At 40.1% G+C, this 19,905-nt stretch overlaps 1 protein-coding gene across 8 annotated transcripts in view; it reads left to right on the top strand.

Moving 5' to 3' along the window:
* col18a1a (collagen type XVIII alpha 1 chain a) overlaps window positions 1-19,094 on the top strand; it is a 78,394-nt gene extending 59,300 nt beyond the window's left edge. For 6 of the 8 annotated variants that reach the window (XM_026143766.1, XM_026143765.1, XM_026143764.1 and 3 more), the window contains 37 exons: window positions 771-889; window positions 2,167-2,193; window positions 2,568-2,765; window positions 3,137-3,163; window positions 3,256-3,318; window positions 3,438-3,515; window positions 3,587-3,637; window positions 3,749-3,880; window positions 4,016-4,078; window positions 4,862-4,906; window positions 5,166-5,249; window positions 5,695-5,826; window positions 6,502-6,570; window positions 7,871-7,897; window positions 8,243-8,341; window positions 8,648-8,683; window positions 8,867-8,956; window positions 9,042-9,074; window positions 10,121-10,156; window positions 10,559-10,618; window positions 10,710-10,787; window positions 10,917-10,952; window positions 11,069-11,122; window positions 11,280-11,351; window positions 12,018-12,092; window positions 12,191-12,215; window positions 12,612-12,665; window positions 14,018-14,052; window positions 14,140-14,262; window positions 14,362-14,506; window positions 14,709-14,773; window positions 16,102-16,230; window positions 16,375-16,407; window positions 16,485-16,805; window positions 17,212-17,409; window positions 17,515-17,630; window positions 17,743-19,094. In XM_026143766.1, coding sequence (XP_025999551.1) covers window positions 771-889; window positions 2,167-2,193; window positions 2,568-2,765; window positions 3,137-3,163; window positions 3,256-3,318; window positions 3,438-3,515; window positions 3,587-3,637; window positions 3,749-3,880; window positions 4,016-4,078; window positions 4,862-4,906; window positions 5,166-5,249; window positions 5,695-5,826; window positions 6,502-6,570; window positions 7,871-7,897; window positions 8,243-8,341; window positions 8,648-8,683; window positions 8,867-8,956; window positions 9,042-9,074; window positions 10,121-10,156; window positions 10,559-10,618; window positions 10,710-10,787; window positions 10,917-10,952; window positions 11,069-11,122; window positions 11,280-11,351; window positions 12,018-12,092; window positions 12,191-12,215; window positions 12,612-12,665; window positions 14,018-14,052; window positions 14,140-14,262; window positions 14,362-14,506; window positions 14,709-14,773; window positions 16,102-16,230; window positions 16,375-16,407; window positions 16,485-16,805; window positions 17,212-17,409; window positions 17,515-17,630; window positions 17,743-17,956 — 3,242 coding nt within the window. In that variant the 3' untranslated portion in view covers window positions 17,957-19,094. The remainder of the gene's footprint in view (window positions 1-770; window positions 890-2,166; window positions 2,194-2,567; window positions 2,766-3,136; window positions 3,164-3,255; window positions 3,319-3,437; window positions 3,516-3,586; window positions 3,638-3,748; window positions 3,881-4,015; window positions 4,079-4,861; window positions 4,907-5,165; window positions 5,250-5,694; window positions 5,827-6,501; window positions 6,571-7,870; window positions 7,898-8,242; window positions 8,342-8,647; window positions 8,684-8,866; window positions 8,957-9,041; window positions 9,075-10,120; window positions 10,157-10,558; window positions 10,619-10,709; window positions 10,788-10,916; window positions 10,953-11,068; window positions 11,123-11,279; window positions 11,352-12,017; window positions 12,093-12,190; window positions 12,216-12,611; window positions 12,666-14,017; window positions 14,053-14,139; window positions 14,263-14,361; window positions 14,507-14,708; window positions 14,774-16,101; window positions 16,231-16,374; window positions 16,408-16,484; window positions 16,806-17,211; window positions 17,410-17,514; window positions 17,631-17,742) is intronic. The other 2 variants (XM_026143762.1, XM_026143761.1) reach the window with 1 other exon arrangement.
* Window positions 19,095-19,905: the final 811 nt, after the last annotated feature.

Below are 19,905 nucleotides of genomic sequence, written 5' to 3'. Positions count from 1 at the left end.
AATCCTGCATCTCTTCTGCTGTCTGTCGAGATGCTCTGCTTATGGCATGTGTAGCTATCAAGCACGACTTCACATGGATTAAACATGCAAACAGGTACAGGAGTGCATGCATATACGTAAATGCTTCTGAATTCATTAACGGTGGTGAAATGTTAAAGTTTGGGCATTGATGGCTGTAATGCCCTGAAAAACTACATTCACAGAGAAATTTAGAAGAACTAAGAGTGAATGAGCAAGGAAGTGGAAAAAGTTAATATTTAAGAAATATTAAATTTCTTAAACAAATTAGAGAACTGAAGACGTGTGCAGGAATAGTTTCCTGTTGGCTTGGGCTGCTGATGCTGTTTCTTGTGGCATTATTTTATTCCAGCTATTTTTTTTTTCTTAAACCTGGAATACTAAAGATGTTCTTGCAGTGGGCATCATTTTGCTGTGCATGTGAGCACTGTTAAAAGTGACCAGCTTCATGTTCAAACTGAGAACAGTTGGAGGTCAAACCCGGTCACACGTGAATATCATCATGGTATCTGTGCATGTGGGTGTGACCACCGTTAAACCTTTGCGTGGCTGAAAATTATGGCTGTGCACACACACAGATTCATGCGCCATCAGGCAAAAAGTAATTTTCTTTTACCCCTTCCTCTTCTTTTGGGAGCAGGAAATATCCTGTTTATTGTTTGGGATGTGGGATACAGTCGTTACTCATTTTTGAGAGGTTTTCATGAGGATATTAACGACTCTCCCCTCTGCTGTTGTTTTTCTCGGGCCAGTCGAGGCTAAAGGACAAAAGGGCGACAAAGGGGACAGAGGAGAGAAGGGAGAGAGGGGTCCAGCTGGGCCGAAGGGAGAAGCAGGCTCCAGCTCAAGGAGTGGATCCCGTGGAGACAAGGTTTGGACTCAAAGACACGTTTCAGCCTTTATGGTGGATAAAATAAATGTAGTTACCTGGTGATGCTTGAAACAGTTTCTTATTTAAGGCTTCCTGAAGGATGCATGTTTGGACAGCACAACCGTTTGTCTGTAGAATAGTGAGTTTTGGCTTAAAATTGTTATTTTTATATTGGGTTATGAAGTTATGTCAGCTTTGTTAGTTGTAATAATGTTTGTCCACGTTTTAAGGGCTCAAATTAAATGAAAACGCTTTCACGGCCTCACTCTATGTGCTATATCATTAAACGATCGTTGATGAATGAAGCATACATTAGTGTATCCTTTCCTTATCTTAACATAAGTTGTTACTAAGAGCCACACTTCAAGAGCCTTACCATTGGTTGGAAAAGATAAGAGTAGCAGTGAAGAAGATGTGGTAAAAATACCCTGAAGGAACACTAGAGGGTGCAGCAAATTTCTAATGGAATATCAACACATTACTGACAGTCTTGTATTTTGTTGATTGGCCTATTTGTGCTACTGGCAAACTAATGTACTTTATCACATTGGGGGGTGCTAGATGTTGTTGATATGCTGAAAATAATTAATTTAGCACATTGCTCTGTGTTTGCAAGGGAACATAATATATAATATAATTAAACATTTGTGGCTATAAATAGAATGACAGGATGCTTTTATAAGGTGCTGTTGGATAAAATGGGCTGTTTTTAGCATCTAAGTGGTTGCCAAGCATCATGGTGATATAATAATGTCCAACATAGATGAGAACCTTCAGGGGCTTCAGAGATGGACGTGTGTCCCAAGTTTGGTTGCTTAACTTCTGATAGTCTAGAAAGTTTTTTTTAGGCAAAGAAACAAACACTCTGACAGACAGCTTCATGCGTCATAGTTTTCATTTTATTCTGAAAGAAAACTACATTTGTGTTCTTATTTCGTAATTGTGAAAGTCAAAATGCACAATGATCACGGAAAATGAGAAAATCAAAATGAATCTATACTGACCTCATTATCTTCTGCCATGACACACATGCATAAAGTGAGGTGATCTAAATTTATGCACAGGCAAAATTGTGAAACTGACATGCAACAAGTGAAATATGATCATGTGTAGCATTTTTTTTTAAGTGAATGTGGTTTTGATTCTGGATTTGATTTCTATTGATGCCACCTCAGCCACAGTATGAGACACTGGGGATGTGCTTCATGCCTGCTATTTTTCAGGTCTAAATAGAGAAATTGTTTCATCATTGACTTTACTGTCTCTTCTATTTTCAGGGAGAATCTGGGACAAAGGGAGAAAAGGTAAGTAAGAGATTTCCCTCTGGCTCACTTGTAGCTCTATGATTTTGGTCGCTGAATAACACAAATGTAATAAACTACTAAAATTAAATGGGTGTGCCTGCTCTTCATGGTTCCTTGGGTGAACAACTCTGCTTCAAACCTCTTAACGTGCATTAGATTTCCAGTGATGCATTTGGGCTCTTAAGTAGCTAACATTTAGCTGTTAAATGTTAGCCACACTCCAAAAATAGTGCCTTACAAATCCAGTTTAACTGTTTGTATCGTTTCTCTAGTTGTTATCACTGAGAAGAATGTTACAGATGCACTTTAGAAAGACAAACAGTGAGAATATTACATTTCAACGTTTTTCCTGCAACAATGCTTTCCATTTCTAGGGCAGCGCAGGCTTTGGATATAAAGGTGTAAAGGGCGAGCCAGGCCCACCTGGACCCCCGGGGCCCCCTGGTTCTCCAGGACCTGCACCCGAGTATACAGTCGGCAGTGACGGCTCAGTTGTTTCGAAAGTTCCCGGGCCCAGAGGACCACCCGGAGCACCAGGACCCCAGGGAACTCCAGGAGCTGATGGAGAGCCAGTTAGTGGACTGAAAATTATTTGCTTACTAGAAAATACCAAACACAACAAATGTGCTGTTACTGTTGAACCAACGTTACTGTATCTGTCACGGTTTGCATGTTTACATATATTATTCTGATTGTTTTCACATAGTGCTGAGAGAGTGCAAAGCACCGAAACTTGAGAAAACACAAACTGATAAAATACAAGAAAACTAAGGAAGCTAATTAATCTGACAACACATCAGTTTGCTTGAATGTCAGTAGTTCCTGTTGTGAGATACTTCTACATCCTACTCACAGGGCCCTGAATTTAAAATCTGTGGCCAACCTGATTTATTTACATACTAGTCTGACTTCTAACTCATGTCATTCTTTATTCATCCTGCAGGGTGATCCTGGTGAGGATGGAAAAACTGTAAGTTGTTTTTAATAATGTATGACTTTAAATACAGAATAGGCATCTCACAACATCTCAACTGCCCTAACATGATGATTTTCTCAATACAGGGTGCTCAAGGACCTCCAGGCTTCCCTGGAACCCCAGGAGACCCTGGAGCCAAAGGAGAGAAGGTAAGATACACTGACAGGGTAACAGGAAAGGAAAAAAAACAGAAGCTGTAAAAAGAATCATTTAATGTGCACATGTGCTGAGCAGACCTACCTTGTCTTAACAAATGTTGTACCTACAGGGAGACCGTGGAGAAGGTCATGCAGGCCCGAGGGGGCCTCCAGGTCCTCCAGGACCCCCAGGACCAGGATTCAGATCTGTGAGTTTCAGCTGATTTTAGTACTTAATGATTGTTTTTAAGAGATTATCCTAATTTCAAATATATTTCAGACCTTTGAGGATATGGAGGCCTCAGGATTCCCTGATCTGGAATCTATTCGGGTGAGAAAAAAAACATTACTTCTTTAATTATCCAGGGTTTTGTTTATATATGTTTATATTGAGGTGAAAGTCTAAATGTAATGAATGTTTTTGTTTTGTTTTTAAATGCAGGGTCTACCTGGGCTACCAGGTCCACCAGGCCCCCCCGGACCACCTGGTCTTCCCGGCGCCTCTACAGCTGAAACAGCATCGAGTTCTGCAGCATTTGGACCACCAGGAAAAGATGGAGCACCTGGTAAACCTGTAAGTGTCAGGCTCACAACATGACTAATTAATACATATATCAACACTCAAACTCTCTGAAGTAACTTCTCAGTCTAACCAAATATCAATAATCAGCTAAGAATGTCTATCTGATCCTAATCTTTTGGCCTCTAGGGCTTGCCTGGCATACCAGGTACTGATGGCAAACCAGGAGCTCCTGGTCCCAATGGGGAGAAGGTAAAGACTATGAAGATAACGGTTTCTTCTCTAAGAACTAAATAAATCTGATCTAAAATGACATTTCGTCTAATGTGTAATAAACGCTAGTTTATTAAAGTGTGCAGTAGCTGCTGGGGTTCAGATATCAAGAGCAAAAATTTAAATCCAGAGAGAACTGCAATAAAAAACGTTTTCAAGCTATGCTAACTAGCTTTGACCTTCCAAGTGTTGGATAGAAAGGAATGTGTGGATCTCCGGGCTTTCTAGTTTCCCCTCCGGACTGGACAACTGGTAGTCCTAAATTTTCCATAGATGTAAATGCGAGTGTGAATCCTGAAAGACACTGGAAGCCTCTACAGGAAGTCTCTGAGAAATTTCAGTGATTTGGTGGTGTGACAGGTAAGCTAAGTGTTGGCGATCCAAAGTACTTGGTACTGGATTAAACGAATCTAAATTCCAAAAAAGATTCATCTAAGCTGAGTACCACTGGGAGCAAAGGATACTGTGACACATGACACAAACGCTACTCATTTCAACCAGAAATATTAGGGGTGGGAAATACAGTAGCAAGAGTTTTCTATGCAACTATATCCTTAAATGTCTACTGGCTACCAACTATAAGCTACTAAGCGAATGCTGATGAGTAAATTGCTCAGTCTTTGGACAGGCATTAGACACAACATGTCCACAGCCACTTTTAGATTTTCTGAAAGTAAGAAAATTGTTCATAGTTCTTATTTCAAGTTTCTATTCAACTTTAAATGTTGTTGATAAGTGTTGTCACTGTGTTTCCTAAAATAGGGTGATGCTGGCGAGCTGGGTCTTCCAGGAGCAATTGGAGAAAAGGTGTGAATTGATGACCTGTTTTTTTTTCTCTCTCCTTTCCTTTTTAAAGATTTTATCTCAAAGTTAGTGTCATAAAGTGCTCTTGATGTAACTTGTTTTAGTAATTAAAAATTGTTTAGACAATCCTGAGAAGAAGGTAAGTACATTTCAAAGTTTATGGCACACTTTTGGGATCTCCAACTATGTAGAGGCACCCACAGGATAACCAGTATGTCATGTAATACTTCTAAAACTTTTCCTATCCCTTTCTCTTCCTCAGCCAAGTTCCTACTTTTCTTTTCTCACCAATCTGCTGCCTCACTATTTATCCTCCTCCTCCTCTCCTAAGCCTTCCCATCTGCAGGTAACTGGGCTCCAGCGTGTCAGTCATCAAAGAGGATTTGTGTCTTCTAACAATATGCAAATGTCTGTCAAATACTGTCAGTTGCAGACTTGACTTTAAGTCTAATCTGAGAATTGGATGTGTTTTATTTCACATATTCTGACATCTAAATTTAGTCCCAGGACAGTGAGCATGGGTTTTGTGCAAAACAGTGTGTGCTTTGAAAACTCCTTCCAAGTACTCTGATGGCTGCATGTTTAGTTTTGGATGATACATGATGCCAATTAATTAAAAACACATTGTAGCTTTATTTATTCAATTCAGTTTTATATATATATATACAGTGCCAAATCACAAAAACAGTCACCTCAAGACACTTGTGAGGCGACTGTTGTTTATTATGCAGTCTACTAAGTATTAAATCTCTTATTTGCTTTGATTAATTTATTTAATTTTTGCCCTACAGGGTGCTCAAGGAGAACGTGGTTTACCAGGAACTCAAGGAGAGCCAGGATTAGCTGGTCTGCCTGGACCCAGGGGACCAGTTGGATCTCCTGGACCTCCCGGGCCTCCTGGACCAAGTTATGGAGTTGGATTTGTAAGTTATCATGATAAGGTACATTTTACTTGTATAGCACTGAATCCTAGCAACCATTACCTCAAGGTGCATTACATTCTAACAAGTTCCTATATCTTATTAGAATGTTGCTTTGTAGCTGATTTTGTCTTATTTTAAGTGTAATGAGATATTTCTACTAGAAATAAGACAAATATACTTGGCAAGATTTTGAGTTTTTGCAGTGCACTACAATAATACAGAGGAAACCCCAGCAATCAGACAACCCGCTATGAGCAAGCAGTTGGCAACAGTGGAAGGGAAAACTCCCTTTTAAGGGAAGAAACCTCAGGCAGCTACGGGTTCAGGGAGGGACAACCTCCACACTGAGGCATGACCTGATCTTTGAAGAGGTAGAGGAGGTGGGCAAGCAGAGGGAGGTCTGGTTTCTCTGCTTAGACTGCTGCGCCCATCATTCCAACCGGGATAAGCTGCAGAAAATGGATGAATGGTTGGGTGAAAGTAGACATATTTAGTTACGTATATATAGTGATTGGCTTATAAGTTAAAATATTTACTGGAAATGTTTCAGTTTCCAGAGTTTTCCCCTCCCACGATCCAAAATGTGACAGACTAGTGACATGCTAGCTTTACTATGTTTCTTTTGCAAAAAACATTTAATCTCCAAAAATGCAATTTAAAATATTTCATTTGAAGGATGACATGGAGGGCTCTGCTGGTGGTTTCAATGGACGTCCTGGCATCGGAGGACCAGATGGAATACAGGTACACGTGTTCTTATCGATTTTGGAAGATAATTTTATATAAGGCTTAAATTCAGAGTAAAAATTTGAATAAGCAATAGTACTTGCTTAACCCTTTATAATACATGGAAATGTTCATTCACCGAACTGAGCACGTGTATACACCCTTATATAGGTTGTGCTGTTCTACAGTATGGTACTTGATGGGCTGGCTTCCATAAAAGAGACAAGCAGGAAGCATTTTAAAGCAAAATCCAGGCAACTTTGAAGGAACAATAACAAGGAAGTTTAGAATTAGTGAAAACAGTCTCGGTCGTTGTGTCCATGGGCAAGACACTTCACCCATTGCCTACTGGTGATGGTTAGAGGGCCCGGTGGTGCCAGTGTACGGCAGCCTCGCCTCTGCCAGTGCGCCCCAGGGCAGCTGTGGCTACAATGTAGCTTGCCATTACCAGTGTGTGAGTGGATGACTGAATGTAGTGTAAAGTGCTTTGGGGTCCATAGGGACTAAGTAAAGCACTATACAAATACAGGCCATTTACCAAACAAACAAATTTACATATTCCTGTATATGAAGCCTAAAAAGCCCTTAAAATGGGGTAAACCTTGTATTCGATCACTGTGTAGTCATGGCAACATCCAATATACTGTTGACCACTACTGTCCTACAGTGAGTTTATGATAAGGTACTTTTTCTTTTTTTTCTTTTTAGAAATAACAAGTATGGCTTGGTAAATGCTTTTGGTGGTCATTTAAAACTAACACAAGTGGTGACTTGTGTTAGTTTTAAATGACCAAGTCATGTGATCCAATATGGTATCACCAAATTTCTAGAAATCCAACCCTAACAATACCTATTGAACTATATATAATGCAAGGGTTTCATCAACTTACCACAGTTAGTTCTGATATTATAACCATAAATTTTGGCGTAGGTAAGGATGAAAAACTCAATTTTCCAAATTCTGACATGGTTCTGGGCCATTGCTGATAGGTCAGATACACTAATGTCACTAGCTGTCACATAACCCGATCTTTCCTGATTGGCTAGAAGAAACTCAACCTTACAGTGAGTTATGGGATGGCCAGTTTTGATGTCCATTTAAATGATCAAATATGGTTCCATCAAGGGTTTATCAAGAGTCTATTAAGCCATCTGATTAAAAGGTTTCTGACCAACATGATCTCTCGCTTGCAGATTTCTGTAAGAATGTTTTTAGAACTGTTCAAACAATTTTTACGAGGAAACTGCAAATACATGATGAAGGATGAAGAAGCTATACATGAACTACCAAATAACCCAAACAAATATGTGCTTTCAGGGTCCTCCTGGATTACCTGGACTTCCAGTAAGTAAATTATAATTTATGTTGAGGTGGAAAGCTTGGAGTATGATCACAAATAACAACAACATGTCCTTAAATGTAATTAGTTGTTGACCAACATCCATCCAGCCAACAGTCGACACTGATTATCATTGTCCTTTGCATTAGGTTTTGCCCTCCTGCTTGCAAAACATAGTCCTACGCTGAGTTTGAAACATCAAATCTAGCTTGATGTGTTCCACATTAAGTCAAGGAAGCAAGATTTAGAAGTTCAAGTTCCTGCTCTGTTTCCTGTTTGCTGCCATTTTCTTCTTCTTCTTCGTTTATAATTTTGTTTGCCACCAACTCAAATTGAGTGTTCTTCTGCAGGGTAACCCCGGCTTGCCCGGCAGACCAGGTGAGAAGGGTGATGGAGGTCCTGCTGGAAGAGATGGGCAACCAGGCCTGGATGGCTTCCCTGGACCTCCGGTAAAAACCCCCCAACAAAAACAACTTAATAAATAAAGATTAAATTAAATCTCTGAATTAGACAGATTAGTTGAAGAATATTTACATATGATATAATTTCTCCAAGTTTTTATCTTTATCTTTGGAATAGAATTTTTCATGTTGGCATTCATGGACAACTTGTATATTAAAACTGATATATGAAAGAAAAAAAAAAAACAACGTTTGTTGTTTGAACGTTTCATGTAATTAGGTTAGTCTGCAGACCGGTCATTTGACATACAGGTTTCTCTGTTGCTAAAGTATCTCACTCTTTGAATTTTACAGGGATCAAAGGGTGATAGAGGAGACAAAGGACAGATGGTGAATATCATTTGTAATTATGATTGCACTTGTTTTACTACAAAGCACTCATTACTAAGATATAACACGAATGATGTCTCCTACCACAGTAGCCTTCCTTAACCTTCTGTCATGTTGATTATGTGATAAGCTTTCACTACTGGATGCTAATAAATTTTTTTTCCTCTTTCTTTCTGGTTTTAGGGTGAACCAGGTCGAGATGGAACTGGACTACCCGGTCCACCAGGTCCACCTGGACCACCAGGACAAATCGTCTACCAGACATCAGGCAATGTAAGTAACAAGAGATGAGCACTGCTGTTTGAGTCTGTATGAAGCTAAAATCCAAACCTGATGGTAATGTCTGCCTTTTCCACAGTTTGATGAAGTCGTTGGCAGAGCTGGCCCTCAGGTATGTTTGAACTCTGAAGGTGTTTTTGGACTAAAGACAAAGAGGAGTTTCACTTCATGTTACTTGCACAGATTCAAGCATGCTTGTGGTCCATGTCACAACCCAGAAATGTTACAATTGGTATTAACACTAACATTTTTTTATACAATTTACCAGGACGTCCTACAATTTTGTTTCCTAATGTTGAATCATGCAGCTTTGGTTACCCTCAAAGGGTACCAGTAAGTTATTCCTTCATTTCTAATCATCAGGCGAATCCACAATCTGTGGGAGAATCTCAGCCGATGGCCTTTGAAAAGAAAAAAAAACCAAAAACAATTTCAACCAACTAATGCTTATTCGCCTTTATGCATACTGCATGAAATATGCATAGGCTCTGTAATCACACAGTGGAAAAACCTGGACTTACACAATATTGCACAATAATACCAATATCAACATGTTACAAAACAGCTCTAACACTGGTATCACGGTGAGCATAGACCTGTAGATCCATACCAGCCTCGATATTTGCTGATACTGGCAAATAAGGGCCAAAGCCCATTTTGAAGTTGATGTTGGCAGCAGGGTCCCACTGGAAAAGTAAGTCGTACTCAAAAGAAACATCCAGGGGAATATTTTACAACTTCTTCTGCCATATTTTTAAATGTTTGCATTTGTGACTATAAGGAATAGTTCCCTTATAAAATGGGCTGTCAACTGAAACATGACAAACAGCTTCTACCAAGATTTATACCGCACAGCAGAGTATACAATTATGGTGTTCAAAAGAAACCTCACTGCTCATTACAAATTTACAGTGTTGTAACAACTGTGGAAAAGTGACAGCCAAGAAACAAACACTGGTTTTCATTCACCTACACCAAGCAAAAGCAGCACTTAACTTCACAACCTGCATTTTTAGCCTTAATTTGTGTTAGCCATAAACTGTGTGTGGATTTGCTCATAGTTACTGGTAAACAAATGTTTGGCTGGTATTAAGGAAAATGAATAAAACTGATCTAATCAAGTTAAACAGAGGTGTGTGGTTTTGTTTTCCTCTACAGGGTGGGCCTGGTTTACCTGGTCGAGCTGGATTTCCTGTGAGTTTGCCTCTGTTACATAATTGTGTTTTCTTGCATAACTATATGCACAATATTAAAAATGTAATATGTAATTACATGAATGTGGGACATCAGATGATATCATTTTATTCTTTTGAAACAATACTGTAATGCTGTATTAGTCAGGGATTACTTTGAGATAAACACGTTTGGAGCGCTAGCTTGTATGTAAATCAGGAGGATAGGGTGTGTAGGCAGGTGACGTACCAATATCTGTATTTATTAATTTAGCCATCAACAAATGATTCTTTATACGAATGTCAATGATAAGGCCCATTATATTGGCTTATTTGCTTCATGGTAACAAAATGTTGGGTGCTGTCAAATCTAACTCATCTAATGTTTTCATGTATTTTATTGTATTTTTTTAATATATTGCAGGGTCCAATGGGGCCAAAAGGTGACCGAGGAGATCCTGGTCCTCCAGGCTATGGTGAGAAGGTAAAGTCTACATTATATGTTAGACTCTTAATTTGGCTGCTCTGATCATTTCTGTCATTGAGTATTTGTTGTCTTGGTGCTCTGTGTTCAGGGTGAAAAAGGGGAGCCAGGCTTGGTTATTGGCCCTGATGGAAATTTTCTGAATTTGGCACAGCTAGCTGGTCCAAAGGTGAGTCTCAGTGAATTTGACTATCTGGATTTCTATCTATTATGCATTAATGTACTCATGGTCTTTGGTGTATTTTGTGATGATCATTTTGTTCTTGAAACTAATCATCCCCCCAAACCATGCATGCAGGGAGACAGAGGACTTCCAGGACCTGTTGGGCCCCCTGTAAGGTTTTCCATTTCTAAGACTTTTTTTGGTTAATGTACTGAAACTGTTTCAATTACCTTATTCAATCACCAGTCAATTGACAGCGCGTTTAATTATATAATTTATATGTGCAGGGACCATATGGGCCTCCTGGACTGAAAGGTGAAATTGGAATGCCTGGAAGACCTGTAAGTGCTTCTTTCTTATTGTTTTACTAAATACTGACCATAGTGAAGTGTATTCTATACCATTTTTTACTTTTGACCTTAGTGTGGTTTTTATCTTTTTGTTTCTATTGTCCAAGTTCAACAAAAGACAAATAAATCAATAACTTTCTCCCTTCAGGGTCGTCCTGGGATAAATGGATATAAGGGTGAGAAAGGAGAGCCAGGGGTTGGATCTGGCTTTGGCTACCCTGTAAGTATTAATACTATTATCAATACCTTAGCTTGGGAGGCTTAGCAGCAAAGATGGTTTGATGACATTGGCTTACTTTACATCCCTCAAGCCTGTATTTTACAGGCATTGTGTGACTTCCCTGCTCCCATGTTAAAGGTCACTTTAAAACACAACTGGCAATCACACAGAACTCTTGACACTGAGTGTAAATACAGAGTCACTTTCAACTTAAAAGGTTAATTTTAGCACATTATAAAAGTTTTTTTTAACCCCAACAAATATGTAAGTCTTTTTTCCCCCTTTTCTATTTTTTTGGTTTTAGCTTTCATAACTAAACATATACTGAGCATCATTAATTTGTTAGCTCTGTTTTTTAATCTTTTAATGAAACTAAATTCAACAATGACACCTTAGGTTCTAAATACTGCATTCAAGTGAACTTTCATTTAGCTAAGCATTACTAAAGCAACTTGTGATTCATTAAAAAAGAGCTGCACTTCTTTCCTCACACAAAACAACCTACTCTACTCTTCTTTTGTTTTTAAATGCCAAATGTTATGTTGCCAAACACATTTCTCCAAGAGTGGCCACATTTAATCCCAGCCAAAGCTTTACAGTCAGTTATATTAAACTCACAAAATTATTGAGTCCTCCAAAAATATTGAATATCTTTGTTTTCATTAGGGAGTGCCTGGCCCTCCAGGACCACCTGGGCCACCAGGACCCCCTAGCCCAGCCAGTCCTTTAGACCGTTTCAATGTGAGTACACAGCTTCCCAAAAATCTGGTCATGTCTCATCTTCCCTACCGATTATTTTCCTCTGTTGTTGTTGTTGATTGTTTCCCTTCTGTTAACAGCGCTATGATGAAAGGAATTATCCAGGTATGTCATCTTCACTTGTTTTATTGTTTTAGTGTGTAAAAATAAATACATTACAAAAATATATGGTCAGATTAAATTAATCAAAAAGAAGGATCACAGTAGAGAGGTTCAGTAAATATGGGAGGGGAAAGGAGGAAGGATTTTTAAAGGGTTCAAAGTGTCTGCAAAGATAAACAGTGCAATCTATGAATTTAATTTCAGTTCTGCTCCTTCAGCCTGCAAAGGATATACACTCCACTGTCAGGAGATTAAGCTTTCAAGTCTAGATTTGAAAAAAAAGAATGAAGAAGTCACTGGCAGTAGAGCACATGGCTTTCAAGGGTTCAATGATATTTAAACCTGCAGAGAGCTATGAGTAATTTTGTAATGTGAAAAACTTTGTATTTTGTGTTGTAGCAATTAAAGGAGAAAAAGGGGAGCGTGGTGAGACTGGACTTCCAGGGATCCCAGGTAAATCCTCATTTTTGAATTAAGAATAAATGAAATTTCATTCCTTTATGATTGTAAAGGGTTGTGCAATCTTTTCTGTTGACGTTTCTCACGTAAAGTCGTGCATATACTGCTTAAAGAGTTATGTGCTATACTGCGAGGGAAGTGTGTAATCTGCGATTGGTTGGGAATAGTTCCCGGAAGTTTCTGGCTCTCAATAAGTGAAATCACATACAAAGAAGGTGCTACACCAAAAACCTCCTAGTGATTGCTTTGGTCGCTAGCAGATTGCAGCTGTTGTCTGTAAATGCGCGTTTACTACTAACCCAGCAATAGTAAAATCTGAATAAGTGCAACACAAATAATCTGGATTAGAGTTGTTCCTGGTGACTAATTTCTTAGTCGACTAACCGACTAGTCTAAGACTAAGAAACACTCAGATTTAGGTTAAATTTGAGAACTGTTTAATTGAAAATATCAAAAACTAACAAAGGCATTTTTAACCATTTATTGCGTCCTCTACTCTGAACAGCTCCCAGTTAACTGAACTCCTCACCCTATCACAGGTGGGAGAGAGCCCATCCACCTTTTGGAGAAAGCTCATTTCTGCCAATTGAACCTGCAATAATAGTTTTAACAAAAACTCTGCTAACAGATTTATGGCTTTTCTCAACAACAATCTGATGGCAGATGGCTACAAAAAATTTTTTAGGAGACATTAATTTTCTGGCTTTGGGCATCAATTAATATTTTAACAATTAGATTAATGACTAGTACGTCTGGTATCAACTAGTGACAACAGCGATGATTAGTCGACTTGTTGACCTCCCTAATCTGGATCCAAATATACTGGTAGTATTGACTGAATGCATTAATGGAAAAATAAATTTTATAAGGAAAGACTCACACGTGGTCATTGTTTCAACACTTGAAGGTGGGCATGTGTGACATTTGCGGGGGTATATTTGTTGGCAAAATCTCACAGGGATGACAGCTAAACGTTGACATGCTAACCAGCTGTTTGATTGGCCCTTAGTATGACACAGACTGCTCGTGTAAAACACTGTGATTACTCACTGCAATGATTACCTTCTCCTTCATTTTGATTCTTAAACAACTACCCTGCTCTCTGAGGATTACAATGGCGTGGGGCAGTGAAACAGTTTCATTTGATTTACCAGCTGATCTACTAGCACCTGAAAAGTTGAACTATAGTGCTAAAGCCTGAAATTCGTACATGTGAATTACATGTCTTTGTGATCACACTGACCATTGTTGATCCCCGAGATCATGAACTGTCAGCACAACTATAATGCTGCATATCCAGCACGCTACACAACTGCTTCACTAAAGCATCTTTTTTTTTTCCCCAGGAGCATCCCCTAATGTTGATATCTACACATTGAGGGTAAGCTAGCTCATTGTTACTCCAGTCATTTTTTTTTTTAGTTTATTACTTCTTCATCAACAAACAAAGTTGAACTTCTTCTGACAGAATGAACTGAAGGGAGAGCGTGGAGAATCAGGTGTCAAGGGAGAAAAAGGAGAGCCCGGTGGTGGATATTATGACCCTCGATTTGGAGGAGTCCAAGGACCTCCAGGACCACCTGGCCTCCCAGTGAGTTCTGAGACCTTATTTGTTAATACAACCAAAAAACATTTGGCCCCGATCTAGATGTGATATTCCAGAAATTTCTGATTTTCTTTTCCACATTAGGGTCCAAAGGGAGATTCTATAATTGGGCCACCTGGACCATCTGGACCAACAGGGCCACCAGGAATTGGTTATGATGGTCGTCCAGGTCCTCCAGGACCACCTGGACCCCCGGGGACCCTTTCAGGATCATATCGTCCCAATTATCGTAAGTGTCTTTTTCCACAAAAAAAAGAAAAAAAAGACACTTCTTTATTGGGGAAAAAAACAATTCAGATTTACAGGTTTTAACCTGTAAATCTGAATTGTTTACAGGTAGCCACATCTTAATCTTACTGAATGCACTTTACTGGTTGAATACTGGAGATAAATTGCACTTCTGTTTCTAATTTTTTTTTTATATATGTAAGCTGTCAGTGTCCCTGGTCCTCCTGGCCCACCTGGGCCACCTGGAGCTCCTGGACCATCCTCTGGAGTGAGTACTATCACTGAATTTTAATCATGGCTCCATCACAAGACTCTGAATTCACAAAATTCATTTATCTGTAGAATGGCAGTTTTTGATTTATTTTTTGTACCCACCCATTCATATATCCATCCATCGTCTTCCGCTTATCCAAGGGTTGGGTTGCGGGGGCAGCAACCTAAGCAGAGAAGCCCAGACCTCCCTCTCCCTAGCCACCTCCTCCCTGGCAGAGTCCATTACCCACTGGGAACAAGTCCAACTTATTGCCCGAATGAAAACCCTATTGTTTCTCCTGTATCTGAGGTTCACTAATGGACAGACTCACCTTTTCAGCACCCTGGCATAGACTTTCCCAGGTAGGCTGAGGAGTGTGATCCCCCCATAGCTGGAGAACAACCTCCGGTCCCCTTTCGTAAAGATGGGAAACACCACCCCAGTCTGCCAATCCAAAGGTACCACCCCTGATCTCCACACAACATTGTAGAGGCGTGTCAACCAAGACAGCACTGCAACATTTAAAACATTCAGGAACTCAGTGTGAAGCTCATCAACCTCCAGGAACCTGCCACTAAGGAGTTGTTTAACTGCCCCAGTGACTTCACCCCCAGTGTGAGCCGTCCCCCTCATCCCGGGACTCTGCTCCTCTACCGAAGACGTGTCACTGGGATTAAGGAGATCTTCGAACAATTCCTTCCACCAAGCAGAAATATCTTTAAAGTCAGCACTACTCCACCTGCACTACATACAGTGCAGGTAGAGCACTGCTTTCCCCTTCTGAGTCACCTGATGGTTCAGCAGAATCTCTGAGGCAGTCCAAAAGCCTTTTTCCATGGCCTCTCTGAACTCCTCCCACACCCCAGTTTTGCTTCAGCCACTGCCCGAGCCGCGTTCCACTTTGCCTGTTAGTACCTATTGGCTGCCTCCGAAGTCCCACAGGCCAGATAAGCTTAGTCAGGCCTTCAGCCTGATGGTTAATTTGACTTCCGGTGTCCACTGTCTGGTTTGGGTTTACCACTAAGACAACAGGCACCAACCACTTCAGCCACAGCTCAGTGCAGCAGCTTCAGCAATGGAGGTGCTGAACATGGTCCATTCGGACTCAATGGCCTCAGTGTCCCTGGAATGCTGTCAAATCTCTGCCTAAGTCGTGTGTTGACATGAGCCCAACTATATCTAGCCAGTACCTCTCAACCTCAAGCACTAGCACTTGCTAGTTTTAGTAGAGATCAGTCCGCCACGGTCTCTGCCCCTGCCCGCCAGCACGCACTGTACCGTTTGTAATTTTTCTTAAATATATATGTCTGATGTATGGTGGTCTTTTTTGTGTGTATGTGCAGGTGACAGCTTTGAGATCATATGACACAATGATTGCTACGGCCAGACGTCAGGAAGAGGGCAGCCTCATCTACATCATAGACAGAGCAGACCTTTATTTGAGAGTACGCGATGGAGTGCGGCAAGTCATGGTACTTTTATCTACTTTTCAGTGCAGTGCTTTGAATTTGATAAAATCAACTTTAAAACCAGTTTACACTATTATAATGTATCACTAGTTTATAACATATGAAAAACTTAATGTAAAGCGACACTAAATGGTTGATTCCTTTCAGCTTGGAGAGTACAATCCTTTCTTCAGAGATCTGGTAAGTTTCACAGAACCATGAAATAAAATGTTGTAACGTTCATATGACTTAATTATTTCTTCTATTTTCACACAAAGGAGAATGAGGTGGCAGAAGTCCAACCTCCACCTGTGATTCTGTACCCGCAGTCGCAGGACCAGTCCCAAAACAACGGAGCAGGCCATTACTCTGAGGGTTTCACTTTGATAAAACCCATTGAACCTCCAGCACCCACACCCGCAGACCCCCGTTACTTTCCAAAGTATGATCCCAGATTCCCAGACCAGACACACACAGGCCATACCGATGGAAGATTTGCCAACCAGCAGACGGAAAGCAGATTCCCTGTCACTCCTCAAAGACAACCCGTCCCTCCTGTGCTGGAGCCTGCTGGCCATTTCGACATACAGGGATCAGGAGTGAGTAAAGTGGATACTCAAAAGCTCAAAAATATAATAAATATTAATTTACCTTACATAGGGATGAAAACTAGCTAGCTTGCCTAAAATGAAAATCATAAAAACAAAATATTATGTAGAATCCCTTCTTCTTTTAACAACAGTCGGCAGACATTTGGGAACTGAGGAGCTTAATTGCTTGACTTTTGGGAGAGGAATGTTATCCCATTATTATCTGATAGAGGATTCTAGCTGCCACTTCCATAGGCTGTGAAACCCAGCCCAGGAGACGTTACGTTACTTAGATACTGATATAAACCATTAATCATGTAAAGCCCTGACCTTTGTAAAACATCTTAAGTTGTTCCACAGTTGAAGTAAAATGAAAATTTGTGTGATTTTCTTCTTGTGAATCTGTCTTTATCAGCTGCATCTCATCGCCTTGAACAGCCCTCACACCGGTAACATGCGAGGGATTCGTGGGGCAGACTTCCTGTGCTTCCAGCAGGCTCGTGCTATCGGCCTGAAGGGAACATTTAGAGCCTTCCTGTCCTCTAAGCTTCAAGACCTCTACACCATCGTCCGCAGGTCGGACAGGGACAGCGTCCCCATAGTAAACCTCAAGGTAAGACCCAACATTCCAACAAGGACAGCTGCATGACTGACACCATCTTTCTGAAAAACTGAATAAAGTCACTATGTTAAATGTTATTTTTCTTTTTCCTTGCAGAACCAAGTGTTGTTTAGCAGTTGGGACTCTCTCTTTGGTGACAATGCCAGCAAAATGAGGGAAAACGTACCAATCTACTCCTTTGATGGTAGAGACATCCTCAGGGATAGCGCTTGGTGAGTCTTTGTACCCCCCAAAAAATAAATATATTTAACACCAGCATGCGGTTGTTAACCAGCTTTCGTTTCTTTTGCTTATTTGCAATCTTTTGTTCTTAATCACCTCCAGGCCTGAAAAAATGGTCTGGCACGGATCAAGCAAGAAAGGCCACCGGCAAACAGACCAGTACTGCGAAACGTGGCGAACTGGCGACCACGCTGTGACTGGTCTGGCATCATCACTACATAGCGGCCACCTCTTGCAGCAAAGCCCTAGCAGCTGCTCCGGCTCCTACATCGTCCTTTGCATTGAGAACGCCTTCACATCACCCTCCAAAAAATAAATGTCCATTCTCCTGCTTTTTTAAAAAAATTTTGTCATAATTCTGGGCCCTAGCTAAACATCCATTTTACATCCAAACAGACATGTTTTGTTCTTAATTCCCTGATAACACAGCTTGTGAACATGTGGCGTCCAATGAACTGGCCCAGCGGCACTTCGCCCGGCAGGGAGACTTTGCATTGTCTGCTCCTCCCCTCCATACACGCCAAAGAGATGGGTTAAACCGAGGGGTGTTGGTCCCTTTTCTCGGGGGCATTGGCACATATTTTCTTCAAGGGGCAGAACAACAGCAGAGAAGCTAAAAGCCTTCTCAAATTTTAGCCCTTTTTAAAAATTCTGTATATTACATGTTTTTAATTTGTTTTTTAATGTTATCAGTGTCTTACCTTTTGTTAAAAATGCTATATCCATTTTTTTTCTCCATAACATAGGTATTGATGATTTCAACATTTCTTTTCCTCTGAATTCTTGTTTGGAATTGTGGGTTGTGATGGGGTACAGCAAACTTTTAAGGACTATTTTAAATTGAAATAAGATAATAGATATTTATTTTTAAATGAAGTTATGTAAGTATAAAAGAATGGAAAATTAAAAAATGCTAAATACCCTCATTTATAATCTACAAAATATGGAACATTTAAAAAAAAAATTTCTGTAAAGAGCCTGTGCCTTACTACACACACGGAAAAGCTTTACACAATAAGCGCATACTTCTTTTTTACTTGTTCTGGTGATAGCCGAGCATTAGAACAGTTTTTGCCCAGGTCACGACACTCCTGTTATGAATAATCATGTATCCAGAGGGCAAGATTCCTTCTCATAGAAATTGAGCCTGATGATTCTAAAGTGATTATTTCCCCCTTTTCGTCTTTCCACCTTATAAAAGCCTATCAGCGATTAAGCTGGAAATGATTAGCTTGCTGCTAATCTTTGTTGGAGTGATTGCTGTCTCAGGAAGCGGAAAACCGGAATAACTTTTTTTTTTGGCCTTGTCTTAAATTGCAGAGAGTAACGGCATTAATGCTACCGCTGTCTGAAACAAACCTGTGGATATCAGTGGGGGGAATTGTTTTATTATTATAACTGTGCTGTACTGTTTCTCCCAGGCACTGAATTAAAGTCTTTTTTTCAACCAGTAATGTCATGTATTGTACACAAATCTGTACACCGTGTTGAATTCTTCTCTGGAAGTCAGAGCCATGACCTTGAGCCCTCAACATTACCACAAATCAGATTATCCAGCAACAATTAATGCCCTTTTAACACTTTGATCATACGCCATCTAGTAAAACTTGAAAATTTATAGAGAAATATTTTACTTAACTAAAAAAAAAAAAAAAAAGACTCGAGCCTATCCCAGCTGTCATAGGGTAAGAGGCATGCTACACTCTGGACAGGTCCATAACAGGGAAACACAAAATGTCCAGTGAACAGCAGTTCTTCAGATAAGAAAATGCATTGTTGATGTGTAGACTGTCAGCAACTTAAATAACCAACATATGTAGAAGAGCATCTCTGGACACACAACAGGTTAAACCTTGAAGCAGATGGGCTACATCAGTAGAAGTCCACACAAGGTACCATTCCCATCAGTTAAAAATAGGAAATTGAGGTACCAGCTTGCACACACTCACCTAATGGAACAACAGACGACTGGAAAAATGTTGCCTGGCCTGATGACTCTTAATTTCTGCTTCGACATTTGGATGGTAGGGTCAGAATTTGGAGTAACCATCACTGAAGAAAAACTAAATAAATTCTTCCTTAATTAAACTGTTCAGAGTGCTGCTGGTGGTGTGATAGTATGGATGCTACTTTCACTGCACATTTTGGACCCTTAGTACCCTAACTGAGAATTATAGCACAGCATACTTTAGTATTGTTGCTGATTATTTCCATCTTTTTATGGCTAGAATGTCCCTAACTTCTGATGTCATGTCCCAAAACTCC

The sequence above is a fragment of the Astatotilapia calliptera genome, chromosome 16 (genome assembly GCF_900246225.1).
Source record: "Astatotilapia calliptera chromosome 16, fAstCal1.2, whole genome shotgun sequence".
Lineage (NCBI taxonomy): Eukaryota > Metazoa > Chordata > Actinopteri > Cichliformes > Cichlidae > Astatotilapia > Astatotilapia calliptera.
The sequence above is the reverse complement of the archived record's forward strand: the minus strand, read 5'-3'. Positions and strand labels throughout refer to the sequence as shown.